Source organism: Sinocyclocheilus grahami, unplaced genomic scaffold (genome assembly GCF_001515645.1).
Source record: "Sinocyclocheilus grahami isolate Dianchi unplaced genomic scaffold, SAMN03320097.WGS_v1.1 scaffold1.1, whole genome shotgun sequence".
NCBI lineage: Eukaryota > Metazoa > Chordata > Actinopteri > Cypriniformes > Cyprinidae > Sinocyclocheilus > Sinocyclocheilus grahami.
In genome coordinates, this window is record NW_015505180.1 from 3261095 (window position 1) to 3280435 (window position 19341).

The following is a 19341-nucleotide window of genomic DNA, read 5'->3' on the forward strand; positions in this document are numbered from 1 at the left end:
CATATATCTATTTTTATAAAAAATTATTTTTTTATAAAAATAAAATTTTTGTAAAAGTATTTATATATATATATAAATGTTATTATTATTTGCTAATATATATATATATATATATAAAAAGACAAGTGAGACTTAAAATGTTAATATTACTCAAATAAAATGTGTATATATATATATATACATACAGTGTGTGTGTGTAAATGTTTAATAAATAAAATATTCAAATTATTAATATTATTACAAATGTTTTTATTTAAATGTCACCAAAAAATAATAAATAATATACATATACCTAAAAAAATGTAATACATATTTTGGATGACATATCTGTTTTATCTATTTATATATTTTCATTTGTGTGTTTACTTATGTGAAGAGTTCATAGGGAGAGATCGGCCCAGGCAGTTGGCTCTGAATGGCAGCACTACGGAGTATGTTTTGAAGAATCTGGTCCATGACACCGAGTATGTGCTTTCGCTTTATGTTCTCTTTGGTTCTGCGGTTGGTCCGGGCATCACCGCTACATTCAGGACCTGTGAGTGACCCGACAACTTGTCATGTTTCCTTGATAAACACATTCTGACAGTGATTATTTATATATTAATGTGCTTGTTGGTTGGGTTAATGTCATAAGTTCTGCTCTCCAGCGCCTCTCGAATACGTCTCAAATTTTAAAGTGACGTCATACACCAGCTCCTCCATCGATGTGGAATGGAGTCCTATTGTAGGGGCCACAGAGTACAAACTCACCTGGAGTTCAGGTAAAAACTCTTGGTACTTTTTTTAAAACCTACAAAATTATAAAATACTAAATTTGAAATTAATCTAACCAGTCAGTTTTAATAAGGCCCAAAAAACTATGATATGCTCCAAAACATAACATTTGCATCATTTGTGTGCAATGGGTTGTGCATCAACTCCCAGAATTTGTGAGTCCTCAGAGTTGGTATCTTGACCGCAGTATTTTACAGCACAGCATCACTGCTCTTCAGCCACAAACCCTTTATTCTGTCAGCATTCACGCTCTCTACAGCAACACAGAAGGACCAGAAATCACTCAAAAACCTACAAAATTATAAAATACTAAATTTGAAATTAATCTAACCAGTCAGTTTTAATAAGGCCCAAAAAACTATGATATGCTCCAAAACATAACATTTGCATCATTTGTGTGCAATGGGTTGTGCATCAACTCCCAGAATTTGTGAGTCCTCAGAGTCGGTATCTTGACCGCAGTATTTTACAGCACAGCATCACTGCTCTTCAGCCACAAACCCTTTATTCTGTCAGCATTCACGCTCTCTACAGCAACACAGAAGGACCAGAAATCACTCTCTCACAGCAAACAGGTACTGTTCACAACACTGAACTTATTCACAGATTCACAGAAAAAGAACAGTATAAGTATAAGCTACAGTATTTTTCTTGTATTGTTTCTGGGTTTGTTAACTGTCCTCCTGTCTCAAGACACCCATTTAATGTAATATTGTGAGTTTAGTGTAAATTAATCTCTATTAATGGCATCTGTGGCATAATGTTGATTACTACAAAAAATTGTATTTATGTAAATCTGGGTTAAAGTGAAACGTTTACAATGGGGCCAATTTTCTTAACGTTAGAATACTCACAGCTTCAGTATAGACATGAACAATATATGTTAACATGATTTTAGTGTGAAAAAGTAACTCACTAACCTTTTATGTATAAAGTTATATCCAATTTTACGTCTTTCTTGCCATGACAATGTAACTCCGTAAACCTTAAACCCGTAAACAGCTTTACGTCTGAATACACAAGTTTTAACAGAAGAATTAGTATGCTTTTATAAAATTATTACATTCACATTTCTGCTTTAAATTATCCAAAGAAATGGTCCTAATCATTTCTACTGGAAGTGCTTTACCATAACCATTTTTTATGAAAACAAAGGTCTAGTTAGAGTTATTTGTGTGGTAATAAACACACCCAAACCCGAAACCCGGATCTTACAATATTCCTCTTATTTTTGCTTTACTTTTGCTGATTTCACCTTTTCACAGTTACGGCCTCTTCATACTGGTACTCTTAGGATTTTAACTATATACTGCTCCTTTTAGTATTGTCTCTGTTATATGAAGTCTTCCGCATTATTTTACTCTGTAGAAAAGCTGTACCAACAAATCTTGACTCTTTTTAGTCTGGTTGGACTGCTCTGTTTGGCTCTGTGTCTTCTTGCAATGACAACTGGTCGACAGGCACATTTAATTTATCAGAGCCATAAGAAGAAAACTCTGCTCAGTTAATTAGGCACTTCAGACAGTCAGGGTCCGGGGATATGGAGATGTTCCTCCCATTGTTCCAATGGGATTGAGGGATATCATGAGATTGATTGACAGCTCCTGTGTTTGAGCCGCCATCTTTAGCAACCACAGCTGTATAGAGCAGTATTTTTACTGAAACTCAGTGTGTGTGTATGTGTATGTGTTTCTCTGCTGTCAGCTTCACTGTTATCAGCACATCTTCACAGTTTCACAGGCAACACTGTAAAAGCACAAAGCGGCTACACTGCACTTAAACAAACACTATATATATATAAACTATAAATATCAAATAACATTACCTAAGTATATTTAATACCATAAGATTATTTATTTAACCCATTTTGACTTGAACATGTCTTACATGTTGGACTATAATCCCTCAAGAGTCGTGATCTTAAAAAATATTGAATAAACATTTTTGAATGATTTTTAAATCAATTTTAAAGAAAAAAAATTTAATTTTAAGCTAAACATTTATTTGAAATAATTTGAAATATGAATTAAAATTAAAAAAAGAAAGAATATATATAAATTAACTTGATCAAACCTGTTGTCACTAATTATTTTGCCATGCATTTGTAGCCTCTTTGACAGACTCTGAGCTGATTGCAAAGTAAAGTGATTGTTTTAATATCATATATTATTTTATTACAGTAGATTAACTTGGCTTTAGGCTCTAGAGCTGCTCAGATGACTTAGAACAATAGGCTGACCGTTCATTTGTTAATGAGTGGTGCTAAATAGCAGGGAAAACTAATTTCAGATAAGCTCTAGTAATAAGGGTTCCTCTCACAAAAGCCGTTTTGTCTGATATGCGAGACATAAAAAAGAAGAGAATAGACAGCGTAGATAATGTCATGAAGAGATCTGTGATTCATTCATGTTATCTTGATGACGTCAACAGGGCCTTCTAATGAGGGTGTGCTTTGCATGAACATGAAGGGTATGAGGAATTTAAAGGTGGACTTTTATTTGAGCTTTTGACACATAAAACACAGAATTCAGATTCTGGAACTCGCCGTGTCCTTGAAATGTTTTAAACTGATAAAAGCGTTTGACACATCTGAAATCTGTTAAAATTTCGAGTGATTTTGCAGTCAATAGACTCTCCGAGATGTTTCCTACACCTGTTTTGACACATTGATGCTGACATTATTTTGTCCTAATGCAAATGTCTCTCTTCACGTTCTGTGTAGAGGTGGACATCTCCTCTGATCTGCTGAGCTCTGGCTTCACGTCCTATAAGATCAGAGATCTCCTGTATGGCAGAACCTATTTATTTTCCATCAGACCACTTTATGGGGAAGTGGAGGGTCCGGTCACAACTATCACTAAAAGGATCTGTAAGGCCTTATCTCTGCAAATATCATTAGAATTATAGCTTTTTAAATGTTGCACTTATATTGTAAGGCACGATTGATGTATTAGACACATCTGTTGTAAATTATGTTCTCTGTTCATAAAAGAGTCTGTCTTTGTGCTGTTCATTATGTAAAAGTGTATGTATTTATAAAACACAGTCCTGTTCAGTAGTTTGGGGTCAACGGTAAGTTTTTTTTATTTTTTTATTTTTTTTTATTAACTATTTGTTCAGCAAGGGCACGTTAAATTGATCAAAAGTGATAGTAAATACATTTATAATGTAACAAGTTATTTCTATTTAAAATAAAAAGCTGAACTTTTGATCTTTTAAAAATGAATCATGGTTTCATATTATAATATTAAGCAGAACAAACATTTTCAACATTGATAATAGTAAAAAATGTTCTTGAGCAGCAGATCAGCATATTATAATGATTTCTGAGAGTCATGTGACACTGAAGATTGGCGTAATGGCTGCTGAACATTCAGCTTTTCTATCACAGGGATAAATTACACTTTTTTCATATATTTTTAGCATATCAACATATATATCAACAACTGTTTATACTCTATTTTGGATCAAATAAATGCAGCCTTGGTGAGCATAAGAGACTCCAAACCTTTGAAAAGTGGTGTATAGTAAAAGTAAAGCTGGTTTGTTTGAGCTCAGGACTTTTTGTGATTGTCTTACAGTGGGAGCTCCTCATCTCATTCCTGTCCAGAGCCCCACGCCGGCCCCCGTCTCTGCTAATACCAAAATCAATGACTCGCCCCTCCACACCACAACCAGAAACGCTCGCACCCCGGTGGTCAAAGCCCCTAGCACACCCACCACCACTCAGAGACTCACTGTGAGGCCTCAGATCACCATTGGCCAAACAGCTTCAGCACTGACCAGAGTCACCACAGTTAATGACCAAACCACCCTGTCCGTCGAGACACCTCCACCTGGACCAGGTCATTCAGATTCAATTTGGTCCCAGTCAGTTTTTTCAACTTAAAATGTAAAAACTTCTGCTGAAGTTATATTTTAAAGGGTTTATATCATACTTTGCATTTTAGATATTTTCCCTGATATCCATTTAAAATGTGATTTAAGGTTTTATGCACCAGAAACATTCATTGTTTAGTTTTCATGTCCTTTTCCCACCGTAGAGCCGCCGTCCAGGATAGCACATGCTCTGGGTGAGTAATATTGACTGCAATATTGACTGTGCTATTCAAAAGTTTGGGGTCAGTAAGATTTGTTTAATGTTTTTGAAAAATCCAAGGCTCACCAAGCCTACATTTCAGATCAAAAATACAGTTAAAAAAACAAAAACACAAAAAACAATTACAATTTAATGACCATTTAAAAGAACTGTTTGATTTGGAAGCTTGTTTCCACCATGGGATAAAAAAACAACAATTAGAAACGTTATTCTGAGTTTATATCTCACAATTATGACATTCGGTTAAATTCAGAATTCAGAGAAAAAAGGTCAGAATTGTGAGACGTAAACTCGTTTTTATAAGTTTATAATTTGCAATTTGTGAGATATAAACCATGATGTAGAGCCGCCGTCCAGGATAGCACATGCTCTGGGTGAGTAATATTGACTGCAATATTGACTGTGCTATTCAAAAGTTTGGGGTCAGTAAGATTTGTTTAATGTTTTTGAAAAAGCCAAGGCTCACCAAGCCTACATTTCAGATCAAAAATACAGTTAAAAAAACAAACAAAAAAAACAATTACAATTTAATTACCATTTAAAAGAACTGTTTGATTTGGAAGCTTGTTTCCACCATGGGATAAAAAAACAACAATTAGAAACGTTATTCTGAGTTTATATCTCACAATTATGACTTTTTTTCCTCGCAATTCGGTTAAATTCAGAATTCAGAGAAAAAAGGTCAGAATTGTGAGATGTAAACTCGTTTTTATAAGTTTATAATTTGCAATTTGTGAGATATAAACCATGAATTGTGAAAAAATTGAGATCAATTTTTTGTAATGGAAACAAGCTTCAGTAGATTTCTATTTTAAGGTATTTTGAAATGTAATTAATTCCTGTGATGGCAAAGCTAAATTTCTCCAGTGTTTTCAGTGTCACATGATCCTTCCAAAATCATTTTAATATGCTGTTTTGGTGCACAAGAAACATTTCTTATCATTGTCACAATATAAAACAGTTGTGCTGCTTAATATATTTGAAGAAACTGTGATACAAATACAAATTTTACAGAATCTTTGATGAATAGAAAGTTCAAAATAACAACATTTATTTGAATTAGATTTTTTATTATAGTTTTTTTTTTTTTTTACTTGATCAATTTAATGTGTCCTTGCTGGATAAAAGTATACATTTTCTTTCAAAAAATAAAAAACATACTGACCCTAAAATTCTGAGAGGCATTGTAAGTAGTATATTTACTACTTGATCTACACCATGCTTTAGTGACACCTTAGTATAAGGCTTAATAAATAATAAACTTCAGTTTTTGGTGTATTTGTGTGTTAGGTGTCAGTGTGTTGGCCATCGGCATCGCTCATGCAGATATTGAGGAGCTGAGGACCATCGCCTCTCCCACCACTTACAAGAACATCTTCTTCTCCAGTGATTTTGACGATCTTCCGACCATCGAGAGAGAGTTTATCAGCAGCATCTGTAGCGTGGCCTTACAGTCAGAGTTCAAGCAACACGATGAGGTGGGCCGTGTAGATCCGAGTGGAATTATGGGTATTATTTTCACAATACATACTGCATAAATCAGATTTGTATTTGTCTTTGTCCTAGTCTGCTCAACTGGATACACCTACAGATGACCCGGAAGCTCTCAGTAAACCAGAAGGGCCCTGTCCTCTTAGCTGCAAGGTAAACACTTCCTCTACATCCTCACTACCGCTGTCACATCATGTCTCATATGAATCCTCATTTCCAGTTTGTTGTTGTTCACAGGGTCAGAAAGGAGAGAAGGTAAGTAGCTATTGTGTTACTGTGTGTTATTGACCAAATAATTATAACTGATGATATGATTATATCTAATTTCTCCACTGCAGGGCGATGGATTTGGTCATGGAGGCCTGGTATGTTAGACAGTTGCTGACTGCTTTTTCTCACCTCATAATTCTGTTTGAACTCTGACACACAGTCTTTCTCTCTTTGTTAGGGGTGTTTACTAAGGTAACATCGGTATTATTATTACTCATACTTAGGGGTTTAAGCAAACCCTTAGTCCTAAAGGCCCATTCAGAATGATAACTACATACTAAGTGTTTAACGTACCTTACACTTAACTAAAACATTTCTTACCAATTAACTTAATGATATTGGCATGATAGATGATAGATTGGGGTAAAAAGTCCCATTTATATTTAAAGCTTTTATTCATATGTATTTTTAAATTTTCAGTTTTTATTTTAATTTTTTGTAATTTTGTTACGTGCTTTTATCATGTTTATTTGTTTTTGATTTTTTTATTTCTAAATATTATTTCTTTATTTTTATTTCAGCATTATATTTATTTTTTGTTAGTTTTAGTGCTTATACTTTTTTCACTTAGTTGTCAACATTTCCCATTATCATTCAATTTTAGGCATAATATTTACAGTATAGCTTATTTCAGATAAAGAATTTCAGGCTGCACGATAAATTGCATGTGATATTTAACGCGCATCTTGTCAGTAAAGCCGGTTCTTTAATCAGCGGTAAATCTCCATCACCTGCGGACTTTCACATGGAGCAGCATTAACTACACAGAGCTGTTGTTCACTGACGAGCTGCGCAAAACCACAATCATATTTTAGATTTACCGCTGATTACAGAATGGCTTTACTGACAAGATGCGCGTTAAATATCGTATGCGATTTATCGTGCAGCCCTAGTCTTTGTTTTAGTTAACTATTACAACACTAGTTTTGCACACACATTGTCTTCAGAAAATATAAAAATCTTTCTTGCAGTATTGGTTTAAGAGTTTTTAAAAAAAAAAAAAATTTCTGTTGACATAGCGACTCAAGCAAGGCCCGGGGCATTATGACTCATTCTCTCTAAAGGTCAAAGGGGAGAAGGGTGAACGGGTGAGTACATCCAACATCTGAAGTGCTCATGCCGTTCCACAACACAAACTTAAACATAAATAAAACACCGCCATCCTCTTCATAATTACATGTTGACGTGTATGTTAATTACTGGAGCATTTAATATTTGAACCGAGCCGTTCTGTTAATGATGAGATTGTTTTTATGACTCGGTTGTTGTTTTAGTAGATTAAAGGATTAAATCAAATTATTAATATCACAGATCTGTCTCAGTGCTATTCATACTTAGCTTTTTTTCTTCCTGTTATCTCTTTGAGAAGGCCACACATGAAAGCGCTTGTCAAATCAAAGGGACTCTTTTGAATAACAAATGAAATGTGACAGGTCTTGCTAACAAGATCAGCATTGTTATAGATGCTTCCTTATTTATTTCTGTGATATGTATCGATGTGAATGCGTGGATTCATATTGCTCTATATTTGATTTCAAAGTAAAATGTGCACTGAAGATGTTCTGTTATATATGAGGAATATCAAACAATTTCTGTGTATTTGTGTATATTATATAAGATTGTACTAATTAAAATGCTTTTGCCTGTATTATTCCCGCTCTGCACCCTTTCATCAGGGTCTTCCCGGAACGGATGGCATCCCAGGGTTACCAGGGCGACCAGGTAGAACTGGACCCCCTGGTTCTCCTGGACAAAGGGTAAAAGAAGGATCAAAATTCAGTTTAATATGGCAAAATATGTAGCAAATGTAGCTTATTAAGAAGATTATTGTTGATTTTTAAGAATATAACAGTTGTTAATGTGCATAAACAATCTCTTACTCTGATTCAGGGGGCACCTGGAATTCCTGGTGACATGGTAAGTGTCTCTTTTACATCTCACTATATAAAAAACAGTGTAGGTGGTGATATTTAAATCGATATATTCTGGAAATGGTAGTTAGTTCACTCGTTTAAAACATGTACGCAATGTCCTAACCCTTTGTATATCTTAGCAGGAGTTGGAGGAGCAGGCAATTATCTTTGAGTGATTCACAGAGGGAGTAATGAGGAATGATTATGGCTAGTCAGTATAAAGTATTTGCCCCCACATTCTTTTAAAGTTTCACCCTCTTTTATTAGATGTCTCACGTTCTGAACAATTTGATACTTGGCATGATTGTGAAAATGACTGTGTCTCATGACTATCAGACCAACTTTTTCTTTACATCTCTTCCTATCTCTCTTCTTCACAATCTCAGGGGCCACCTGGTAATACTGGACCGAAAGGACAGAGAGGAGAGAGAGTCAGTTTAGTCACTGACAAGCATTTGATATGTTGTATGGTGGTTTTATGTTATTTATTTATATATATAGGTATGGAGGTTCTTCCAGGACGTAAAGGAGAACCTGGATCCTCTGTAAGTGCTTGTGTCATACTACAGTATACAACTGTATTAAACTTTTTAGTTTGCAAAATATGCAGCTTAGCAACAAATCTGCTGAAATTGATCATTGTATTTAAATGTTTCCCCGTCCTTGATTAAAAGGGTCCCCCAGGTGCTCCAGGGGTCCCAGGGGTATCAGGTCCTCCAGGACTCTCTGGTTTGCCTGGGCCTCCGGGCTCTCCTGGACTCTCTGTTAAGGTTTGTATGAAATATTAGAAGTATGCACGCATGCACATCTCTTGTTAGTTTTTACTGTATGTAAATAAGATTTCGTTTCAATGCACAGTGTAAGTTAACAATACGAGTCCATACTCAAAGTAACATGCAATATATTACTTCCTCTTACGGCGAGACTGGAGAATCTGGTTCGAAAGTAAGTCATCTAATGTTCAAGGAACATTTTACCATTTAACATTTTATATAAAGTATACATGCAAAATAAGTTATTAATGTATGTTTATAATGCTTCTCACACTCTTCAGGGACCACGTGGAAAACCAGGACCCAAAGGAGAAAAGGGGGAGCATGGAAGTAATGTTAGTGCATGCTTTAGGAGTTAGTCTCTTAAAGCTACTCTGTGTATTATTTATTTTTATTTGATTTGAAAGTACTAATACTAAAAATGCAAATACTGTTACTATCTTAGATTAATATGTAGAAACAGCTATACGTATACCTCAAATAATATTTTTCGAAGTTGTAAATAAATAAAACCGATAATTTGCTTAGAAAATACTATTTCTGAATTTCCTGTTTAATTTATATGTAATAATTTTTTTTTACAAATTTACTTAGCAATGTTCGCCAATTTTCTTGAATGTGAGCCATTTAGTAGGTTGTATTTTAAAATGTCAAAAATGAAATAAGTGATTAAATCTTGTGGATGAGTTTTTCTAGGGTCTACCAGGTGTACCAGGAGCAGTGGGAGTGGATGGACTTCCAGGACTTCCTGGTCAGAAGGGGGAGAAGGTTTGAGAAAATCTAAATCAGTTTCATATTTCATTTTGTACTTTCAGCAGTGGTCTAAAAGCTATTTTAAGCAATGGTTACAGCTTGCCCAAGATGCATAAATTAAATCTCTCTGCTCATCTGCCTGCTATCTTTTTGGAAGTCTCATTGTTCAGAGAGCTGTAAAAAATTGCCCTTCCTCTCTGTCAGGACTGCATAGAGCTAAAATTAGTGCAGCTGGCTGTTTGATTGATTTTCTTTTGTGTTAATCATAAAGGGAGAGGAAGGTATCGGAATTCAGGGTGTTCAAGGTCCACCTGGGCCAAAAGGAGAAAAGGTACATATTTCTGATTTACTCAAAGCACAATCATATTAGTATTTCATTAAACTTATGTATGTTCCCCTGTGAAAGATCTTAAGGGTAATTATTAAGTTAGTGCTAATCAATTTTTCAGGGTAATACAGGACTACAAGGCCCAGAGGTAAGTGTGTTGTATTTAAAATCAATGGAGCAGAGTAAAAGACAATTGTCTTGTGCAATGTGTAATTTGCAGTTTCCATATTCATCCAAAGGGCCAAGCAGGAAACCAAGGAGTCCAAGGGATCACAGGGCCTCGGGTTTGTCAAACTCTACACAACCATTTAACATCAAAGTGTTTCGTCTTTCAATTTGTGCTGTTAAATTATGTCTTCCACAGAGAATCAACATGAACCTTTTAACAGATGTCAACCTTAGATGCAGTTTTGTTTAAGACATGTTAAGTGCTTCATAATGGACAGGTGTTTTACTGTTGTGTTTTTGTCTGTGTTTAGGGGAAAAAAGGTCTTAAAGGAGATCAAGGAGACAAGGTATGATTTTACACAATTTAGTCAGGCACATAACTTTTTGTTTTATGCATTGATTATCTGCCGGTCTGAATGTACTGATTGGTTGTCTTCTGGGTTTTTGAAGGGCAGTCCTGGATTCGGAATCCCCGGTCAGCCTGGTCCCAAAGGAGAAAGCGGAGAAAGAGTGAGTGTTTATGAGGCTTGTAGGTTGGCCTGTAGAAAAGTGTACACTTCTAACCACAGGACACAATGCAGAAAACTCAAAAAATGTCCACACATTAATTTTATAAGCCATATATGAAATATACTGTTTAAAAGTTTGGGGTCGGTAAGATTAGTTGATGTTTTTGAAAGAAGTCTCTTATGCTCACCAAGGTTGTATTTATTTGATCAAAATACAGTAAAACAGTATATATTGTATAAATATTGCAAATACAAGTAAGAGTCCACATTTGTTCATAAATTATATTAGACAAAAAAAGGTTTTAGAATAGCCAAATGATTATCATAAAAAAATAATTATTTTAGACTATGTAGACTATTCTGTCTCTCTTTTTTTTAATGCAGGGTAATGTTGGATTATCAGGGAAACCTGGGCCTAAAGTAAGTTTATTATACTCACATTTACACTCTTGTATTTTAATAACTGTGAAATTCTGTAAGAAAACAACAGTGATTGTTAATATCTAGCAAAGAGTGTGAATAAAAGATGAAATGAAACACGGATCATTTACATGAACACTTCCTTTGATTGTGTCCAGGGTGGCGATGGGTCCAAAGGAGAGAAAGGGGAGACGGGTTTCTCAGGCAACCCTGCTTCTCCAGGACTAAGAGGTAAAGATGTAAGTAAATCGAGGGCCCAGAGTGACTGATACTAGAAGTATGGGAGTGTGTGTATATGTGTGCGTGTGTGTGCTATGCATCATTGCACTAAGGATATTAGAGATAGAAGGGTTACTTTGCCATTTAATACCCATTGTTTGCTTTTTAATTAATGCTTCATTCATATTAAATTAAAATTTCTGCTTTAATGGATTTCAGGGTCTGCCAGGACTAAAAGGAGAGATGGGATTGAGGGTGAGAATCAACAACAAGCACAGAGAGACCCACACCTTTACACAATCTTGTCATTCTATCATGTTGAAGACTTTCCATTGACATCTATTGTTTGTATACTGAGCTAATATTATTTTAGATCCCCTCAACCTCACACAAAACCTTTCGATTTTTATTTATTATGTTTATTATTGAGTTTTTTTTTTTGTCTTTATAATGCAGATGATTTCAGGTTTTGCAATCCTTGTAGGCACATTTTGGACCCTGCAATGTATGCAAACATAAAACTGTTCAAATCAGATATTCTGTATCTGCCTTGTAATTTAACCCTTCCAATTAAAAAAAAAACATTTTATCCTGTCTACCTAACTAGTTATGTTTCTAGCTCAATGCAAAAATTCTATAACACTCACACTTCTCCTTATCTCCAATGTAAGGGCCCTCTCGGTCTTCCAGGACGACCCGGTGACCCTGGGGGGAAAGGCGAGCCTGGGAAATTAGGGTTTCCAGTAAGCAGCTTCCTTTATTTTGTAGACAGTATTTGATGAATACTTCTCTAAAGCACTTCCAGAGAGCCAATGAATTACAAACCATAATAGAAGAGAGTAGTCAATACCGTTTGATAATGAATGCCCATATTTTTCAGGGTCCAGAGGGAAACAAAGGAGAGAAAGGCGAGCTGGTTAGTGCTGCTATTAAAAAGCAATGATGATTTTATTTTTATGATAGTTTTTTTTAAGACAAAATCAGTATTTAAAGGGCCAGTCATGCTCTGTGCTCACATAACAGAATCACAGTTTTTCTTGTCATGCTCTCTAATGATAAATTAAAGAGCAAGAGTCACCATATTAATATTTTATTCTCTACAGGGAAGGCCGGGACCACCGGGAGACACTCGAGTGAGTTTTACTCTCCTTACTAGGTATTATAATCAAGCTGTTCAACATAAATTAATATCATTTAATCATGTTATTTTCAGTTGGTTGGTTTGTTACACATGTCAAAAGCTGTCAAGCCTGTATTGCTCTTCTTTTTTTTTCTTTTTTTTTTGTAGCATTTATTTGAATATTTCATGGTTATCCTTGTTAATACATATTGTCAGTACCTTCAGATTCTTATAATTCTTCTTCCCTAGTTCACCATGTCAGACAACACCATTCTCACCAGGGCCATTAAGGTAAAAGAAGACATTTTTAATTAATACAAATTTACAGATACAAAAAAAAAACTCTAGGAACCTTGGGTTAATTTTGGGGGTGTGTTTGGTGTCTTTAAAGGGTGAACCTGGTGAGCCGGGGCTCCCAGGACTCCGAGGGGAGACAGGACGTCCTGGACCAGCTGTAAGTGTGGCTTCCACTTTTGATGTACTATATGTATATACTTAATAAAAACAGAATGATATGGGTTGCTTTTATTCTCCCTTAGGGTCTTGAAGGTAAACCAGGACCTCCAGGGAATTCACTGGTGAGCCACTATAAAGTCATGTCCACCTTTATGAATTTATTATGATGCTTATAAATTTGAGATTACATTTTTTTTCTGCATATTTTTGTCAATGTTTCAGATGGCATGCCTTTTAATTATTTGCGGATGAAAGACTTAAACATTATTTAATGTAGCTCAATTTTCTTTCACTTCTAGCTTGGATCTAGGAAAGGAAGAGATGGTGTGGATGGTTTACCAGGAAGGCCTGGATCTAAGGTTTGACTACTTCTGTTTCAATTTTAATTTGTGCAACTTTTCTAAAATATGGTGACAGCTAATCATTCTCTTCATATGTGTTGTTGTAATTGTTTTAAGTTATAATTACCAGCGTTTTTGTGTGTACGCAGGGGGAACCAGGACAGAAAGGGGACCCAGGACCAGTGAGTAGGCCTAATAAAAAGTATTTTGTGATAATTTATCATGTGATTCATGTTTTAAATTTCAGTGACATTAACTGAATTGCAGGGTGTGTGACCAGTGTACAGTCTTAAAGTGCATCAAATGTCTACACGATGTTTGCTAATGAGTCTGTAGAACACTTTTTGTCATTTTGCTTAATCTCAGCTGAAATAAAGAAGTTAGCTAAAATATGTAAAGTAATAATAATAATAAATCCAACAATTATATGCACTTTAAGGTTATCTTTAGTTTATCATAATTAAAGTGACTGGAGTTAATGCTGTGCTTTTCAGGGTTTTGTGTGTGTGTGCATGTCTGTTTAATTTAACAGAAAGGAGATCCTGGACGTGCTGGGATAACTGGTATGCCTGGTTTACCTGGGACACCTGTGAGTATAGTGACATTTACAGCAGATATAAACCATAAAATCTCTATAACAAAGCCATTAATTTCCTCTTTCCTCTTATCTTCTGTTCTCTTCTCTTGTAGGGCAAACCTGGTGTTGATGGGAAACGTGGAGTAGCTGGAAAAGATGTAAGTGTAATATGTAGTTCTAAATGGCTTTGAACTTATTTATAAAATCAAACCACTGTTTTTTCCAGGGAGAACAAGGACAAAATGGTGATGAAGGGACAAAGGTTGGACAACAGAGTGATATGAACTACAATTCCATTATATTTAAAGGATTAGTTGTGCCAGAAATGAACATTTTATTTAAAAAAATGTACTCACCCTCAGGCCATCCAAGATGTTGATGAGGTTGCTTTATCATTGAACAGATTTTTTTAGAAATTTAGCATGACATCAGTTGCTCACCAATGGATCCTATACAGTTCAAACAGCTGATAAAAGCATCACAATAATCTAAACATAATCCACATTACTCCAGTCCATCAATTAATGTCTTGTGAATTGAAAAGCTGTGTGTTTGTAAGAAACAAATCCATTATTAAGATGTTTATATACCATACCATAATCTATAATAACGCTTCCTCCAGTGAAATTGTCCTCCCCTTTTGTCCTCTCACTTCAAACTCCATATTCGTATTTGTGAAGAACTGTTTTGGACAGTTTTTGCTTGTAAACGGTGCTTGATCTGTGCATATTTCTCTCCTGATTCAGACAAGACAACTTTTTCACTGTAGAAAGCAATAGTATGCATAGAAGACTTGTATTTTAGCAGGAAGTAATGGTTTGACGTTAAAAAACATCTTTGTGATTAATTCATTTATTACAAACTTGCCGCTTTTCACTTCACAAGACATTAATTGAAGTCGTGTGGATTATTGTGATGTTTTTATCGGCTGTTTATACTCTCAACATCCATTCACTGCAGAGGATCCATTGGTGAGCAAGTGATGTAATGCTAAATTTCTCCTAATCTGTTCAGATAAAGAAACAAACTCATTGATGACCTGAAGGTGTCAATTTTAAGGAAATTGTCATTTTTGGGTGAACTATTCCTTTCAACTGAAATACATCTGGCTAACATAATTTCTTATTTTAATGCATAGGGTGAAAAAGGTGAACCTGGTGCAAATGTAAGATGATCTGAAATGATTTTAAATGTACCATAAGGATGTAGTGTAGTGTTGCTACATTATATGCATTTTATTGTTATCTTATATGAATTATACATTTGCATGAATTCTTACAATTTTGAATTGCATTGATGTTACACTAAAGTAAAACATTACCACATTTACAATAAAAAAAAATACACTTTCACAGCTCTCGCTGCTGAAGGCCTTGATTGACAGGCTGCTGCACGATGGAATGGAGGAGCTTCTTCATGAGATCAGCACCATCAGAGACGTGAAAGGAGACAGACAGGAGCCAGACTCAAACATCATCACTGAATACACCGTGAGTAGCCTCCTGAACTTATGAAACATCTCAGGTAAACAAATTACTATAATAATCATAAAAAAAACTCTGATTTAATGAGTCTGTAGAACACTTTTTGTCATTTTGCTTAATCTCAGCTGAAATAAAGAAGTTAGCTAAAATATGTAAAGTAATAATAATAATAAATCCAACAATTATATGCACTTTAAGGTTATCTTTAGTTTATCATAATTAAAGTGACTGGAGTTAATGCTGTGCTTTTCAGGGTTTTGTGTGTGTGTGCATGTCTGTTTAATTTAACAGAAAGGAGATCCTGGACGTGCTGGGATAACTGGTATGCCTGGTTTACCTGGGACACCTGTGAGTATAGTGACATTTACAGCAGATATAAACCATAAAATCTCTATAACAAAGCCATTAATTTCCTCTTTCCTCTTATCTTCTGTTCTCTTCTCTTGTAGGGCAAACCTGGTGTTGATGGGACACGTGGAGTAGCTGGAAAAGATGTAAGTGTAATATGTAGTTCTAAATGGCTTTGAACTTATTTATAAAATCAAACCACTGTTTTTTCCAGGGAGAACAAGGACAAAATGGTGATGAAGGGACAAAGGTTGGACAACAGAGTGATATGAACTACAATTCCATTATATTTAAAGGATTAGTTGTGCCAGAAATGAACATTTTATTTAAAAAAATGTACTCACCCTCAGGCCATCCAAGATGTTGATGAGGTTGCTTTATCATTGAACAGATTTTTTTAGAAATTTAGCATGACATCAGTTGCTCACCAATGGATCCTATACAGTTCAAACAGCTGATAAAAGCATCACAATAATCTAAACATAATCCACATGACTCCAGTCCATCAATTAATGTCTTGTGAATTGAAAAGCTGTGTGTTTGTAAGAAACAAATCCATTATTAAGATGTTTATATACCATACCATAATCTATAATAACGCTTCCTCCAGTGAAATTGTCCTCCCCTTTTGTCCTCTCAATTCAAACTCCATATTCGTATTTGTGAAGAACTGTTTTGGACAGTTTTTGCTTGTAAACGGTGCTTGATCTGTGCATATTTCTCTCCTGATTCAGACAAGACAACTTTTTCACTGTAGAAAGCAATAGTATGCATAGAAGACTTGTATTTTAGCAGGAAGTAATGGTTTGAAGTTAAAAAACATCTTTGTGATTAATTCATTTATTACAAACTTGCCGCTTTTCACTTCACAAGACATTAATTGAAGTCGTGTGGATTATTGTGATGTTTTTATCGGCTGTTTATACTCTCAACATCCATTCACTGCAGAGGATCCATTGGTGAGCAAGTGATGTAATGCTAAATTTCTCCTAATCTGTTCAGATAAAGAAACAAACTCATTGATGACCTGAAGGTGTCAATTTTAAGGAAATTGTCATTTTTGGGTGAACTATTCCTTTCAACTGAAATACATCTGGCTAACATAATTTCTTATTTTAATGCATAGGGTGAAAAAGGTGAACCTGGTGCAAATGTAAGATGATCCAAAAATCAAACATGTAATGCAACAATTCTTTGTTTAAATGCAATTTTAACTGTGGTACAATTAAATGGTTTGTTTATATCCATTATGTTCATTATATGTTCCTTATTTTTGCCATTTTAACTGCTTAGGGAAATGAAGGTAAAAAAGGAGAGCTAGGATCACCAGGCTTGCCAGGTCCTCCTGTTGTTCTCCAAGAGGTAATTTGTTTGTTTGTCTGAGCTTAGGCAAACTTTATTTGTTACCATGACTGTTGGTAAATTATATTTGTGTTTGTTCTCAGGGTATGTCAATTGAGGACATTAAAAAGGCATTTCCCATACCAATGGGACCCCCTGGTGTGGTGGTGAGTTTCACATTAATGGCATTGTGAATATTCGCTTTTTTTACCAAAACAATCAACATAAAAAAAACTGTGCTTTCATGTTTTTCATGAGGTAGACCATTATCCGTTCATATTGCACTGACTTTCAGGTCTTACATGTGTGTGTATTTTTCTGTGTTTGCAGGGTCCTCCTGGGATGAAGGTAAAATATAGTTTGGCAAAAAACCTTGAAGAAATGAAAAGTTTCTCAGGCGATATGTAATTTTTCTCCTTTGGTTGGCAGGGAGAGAAAGGAGACATGGGTTTGAAAGGAGAGAAGGTATCAAAGCTTTCTACATCTCATTGATTGCACAAGTTATCTCCATAAATCTATGCTGCAGAAGCAATGATAGCTGGCGCTGTATTATTTAACAGGGTGATGCTGGCCCACCGGGGAGAGCTGTTGAAATGAAGGTTACTCAATGCCTATACATAATTTACTTCATTACAAAACTGATCTTATGTGGTGTAAACATTATGTTCTATTTTAGGACATTGAAGGCTTGTTTGATTCTTATGGTATTAAAGTAAGTGTTCTGTATTTTTAAACAGTTTTTTTTTAATCCTGCAGAAGTTCTGATGGCATAATGTTTGATTTTCTTACATAAAATTGACATTTATTAAAATAATAATTATGGGAGGAGGGTCATTTTGTATCCTAGAGGCAACACTATGCAATGGAATGACTTGAATGAAAAGATTTATTTATTTGAATATTTGTAGGCAAATTAAATGGCTATATAATTTTTACTGATATCAGAATACTAAATGTTATAAAACATTATGTATTCGTGCAGTAGGTGTTTTGTGAACTAATAACAGAATATAATAAAACTGGCTGCCAGATGAACTTTTACTTCACTTTTGCTCAGATATTTCACTTGAATATTTAATATTAATTGCATGCACGATTTACTATTAATAACTAAAAAACTTTTGATATAATAGTTAATATTTATGCTAAAAACATGCTTTATAAATAAAATATAATAAAAATATAAATTTGGAACACTTGGGACATGATAACTGCAAAATTCTCAATGGAGGCATCCATTACATCCATAACATATGAAGTTTACTCACTAACAAATGAAAATCATGAAATGATTTTAAATGTACCATAAGGATGTAGTGTAGTGTTGCTACATTATATGCATTTTATTGTTATCTTATATGAATTATACATTTGCATGAATTCTTACAATTTTGAATTGCATTGATGTTACACTAAAGTAAAACATTACCACATTTACAATAAAAAAAAATACACTTTCACAGCTCTCGCTGCTGAAGGCCTTGATTGACAGGCTGCTGCACGATGGAATGGAGGAGCTTCTTCATGAGATCAGCACCATCAGAGACGTGAAAGGAGACAGACAGGAGCCAGACTCAAACATCATCACTGAATACACCGTGAGTAGCCTCCTGAACTTATGAAACATCTCAGGTAAACAAATTACTATAATAATCATAAAAAAAACTCTGATTACTAGTCAACTAGATTTTTGGTTTGCGATCCATACCCACTATCAGCAATAATGTTCTTACTGTGTTAAGCCAATCTGAATCATAAGACCTAATCCACAGAGCTCAGTAAAGTACAGTCACCCACAAGAGTCATTACCTGATACGGGTTTGACTGAGGAAGAGTCTGATCTTGAAGAGGGGCAGATGCTTGAATCAAGTCCTGTAAGCAAACATTCGCTCCTGTATCAGTAATTACAACATCATTTTTCATAATCCATTTCTAACCGAACATCAACACACTTTAT

At 34.9% G+C, this 19341-nt stretch overlaps 1 protein-coding gene across 1 annotated transcript in view; it reads left to right on the forward strand.

Moving 5' to 3' along the window:
- The window catches only part of LOC107592433 (collagen alpha-1(VII) chain-like), a 57999-nt gene that overhangs the window by 16433 nt on the left and 22225 nt on the right, over nucleotides 1–19341 (forward strand). The window contains exons 13-59 of the mRNA XM_016281981.1: nucleotides 377–535; nucleotides 648–761; nucleotides 1200–1349; nucleotides 2883–2908; nucleotides 3499–3643; nucleotides 4356–4619; nucleotides 5200–5247; nucleotides 6164–6351; nucleotides 6440–6517; nucleotides 6602–6619; nucleotides 6703–6729; nucleotides 7654–7722; nucleotides 8311–8391; nucleotides 8525–8551; nucleotides 8934–9092; nucleotides 9222–9317; nucleotides 9466–9492; nucleotides 9602–9655; nucleotides 10017–10088; nucleotides 10345–10404; nucleotides 10523–10549; nucleotides 10641–10685; nucleotides 10881–10916; nucleotides 11020–11079; nucleotides 11463–11498; nucleotides 11657–11737; nucleotides 11937–11972; nucleotides 12389–12460; nucleotides 12598–12633; nucleotides 12821–12850; nucleotides 13087–13128; nucleotides 13229–13291; nucleotides 13377–13415; nucleotides 13593–13652; nucleotides 13784–13816; nucleotides 14167–14223; nucleotides 14325–14369; nucleotides 14438–14473; nucleotides 15350–15376; nucleotides 17337–17405; nucleotides 17489–17551; nucleotides 17715–17732; nucleotides 17814–17849; nucleotides 17945–17983; nucleotides 18061–18096; nucleotides 18848–18982; nucleotides 19157–19258. Of these exons, the coding sequence (XP_016137467.1) occupies nucleotides 377–535; nucleotides 648–761; nucleotides 1200–1349; nucleotides 2883–2908; nucleotides 3499–3643; nucleotides 4356–4619; nucleotides 5200–5247; nucleotides 6164–6351; nucleotides 6440–6517; nucleotides 6602–6619; nucleotides 6703–6729; nucleotides 7654–7722; nucleotides 8311–8391; nucleotides 8525–8551; nucleotides 8934–9092; nucleotides 9222–9317; nucleotides 9466–9492; nucleotides 9602–9655; nucleotides 10017–10088; nucleotides 10345–10404; nucleotides 10523–10549; nucleotides 10641–10685; nucleotides 10881–10916; nucleotides 11020–11079; nucleotides 11463–11498; nucleotides 11657–11737; nucleotides 11937–11972; nucleotides 12389–12460; nucleotides 12598–12633; nucleotides 12821–12850; nucleotides 13087–13128; nucleotides 13229–13291; nucleotides 13377–13415; nucleotides 13593–13652; nucleotides 13784–13816; nucleotides 14167–14223; nucleotides 14325–14369; nucleotides 14438–14473; nucleotides 15350–15376; nucleotides 17337–17405; nucleotides 17489–17551; nucleotides 17715–17732; nucleotides 17814–17849; nucleotides 17945–17983; nucleotides 18061–18096; nucleotides 18848–18982; nucleotides 19157–19258 (3221 nt within the window). The remainder of the gene's footprint in view (nucleotides 1–376; nucleotides 536–647; nucleotides 762–1199; nucleotides 1350–2882; nucleotides 2909–3498; nucleotides 3644–4355; nucleotides 4620–5199; nucleotides 5248–6163; nucleotides 6352–6439; nucleotides 6518–6601; nucleotides 6620–6702; nucleotides 6730–7653; nucleotides 7723–8310; nucleotides 8392–8524; nucleotides 8552–8933; nucleotides 9093–9221; nucleotides 9318–9465; nucleotides 9493–9601; nucleotides 9656–10016; nucleotides 10089–10344; nucleotides 10405–10522; nucleotides 10550–10640; nucleotides 10686–10880; nucleotides 10917–11019; nucleotides 11080–11462; nucleotides 11499–11656; nucleotides 11738–11936; nucleotides 11973–12388; nucleotides 12461–12597; nucleotides 12634–12820; nucleotides 12851–13086; nucleotides 13129–13228; nucleotides 13292–13376; nucleotides 13416–13592; nucleotides 13653–13783; nucleotides 13817–14166; nucleotides 14224–14324; nucleotides 14370–14437; nucleotides 14474–15349; nucleotides 15377–17336; nucleotides 17406–17488; nucleotides 17552–17714; nucleotides 17733–17813; nucleotides 17850–17944; nucleotides 17984–18060; nucleotides 18097–18847; nucleotides 18983–19156; nucleotides 19259–19341) is intronic.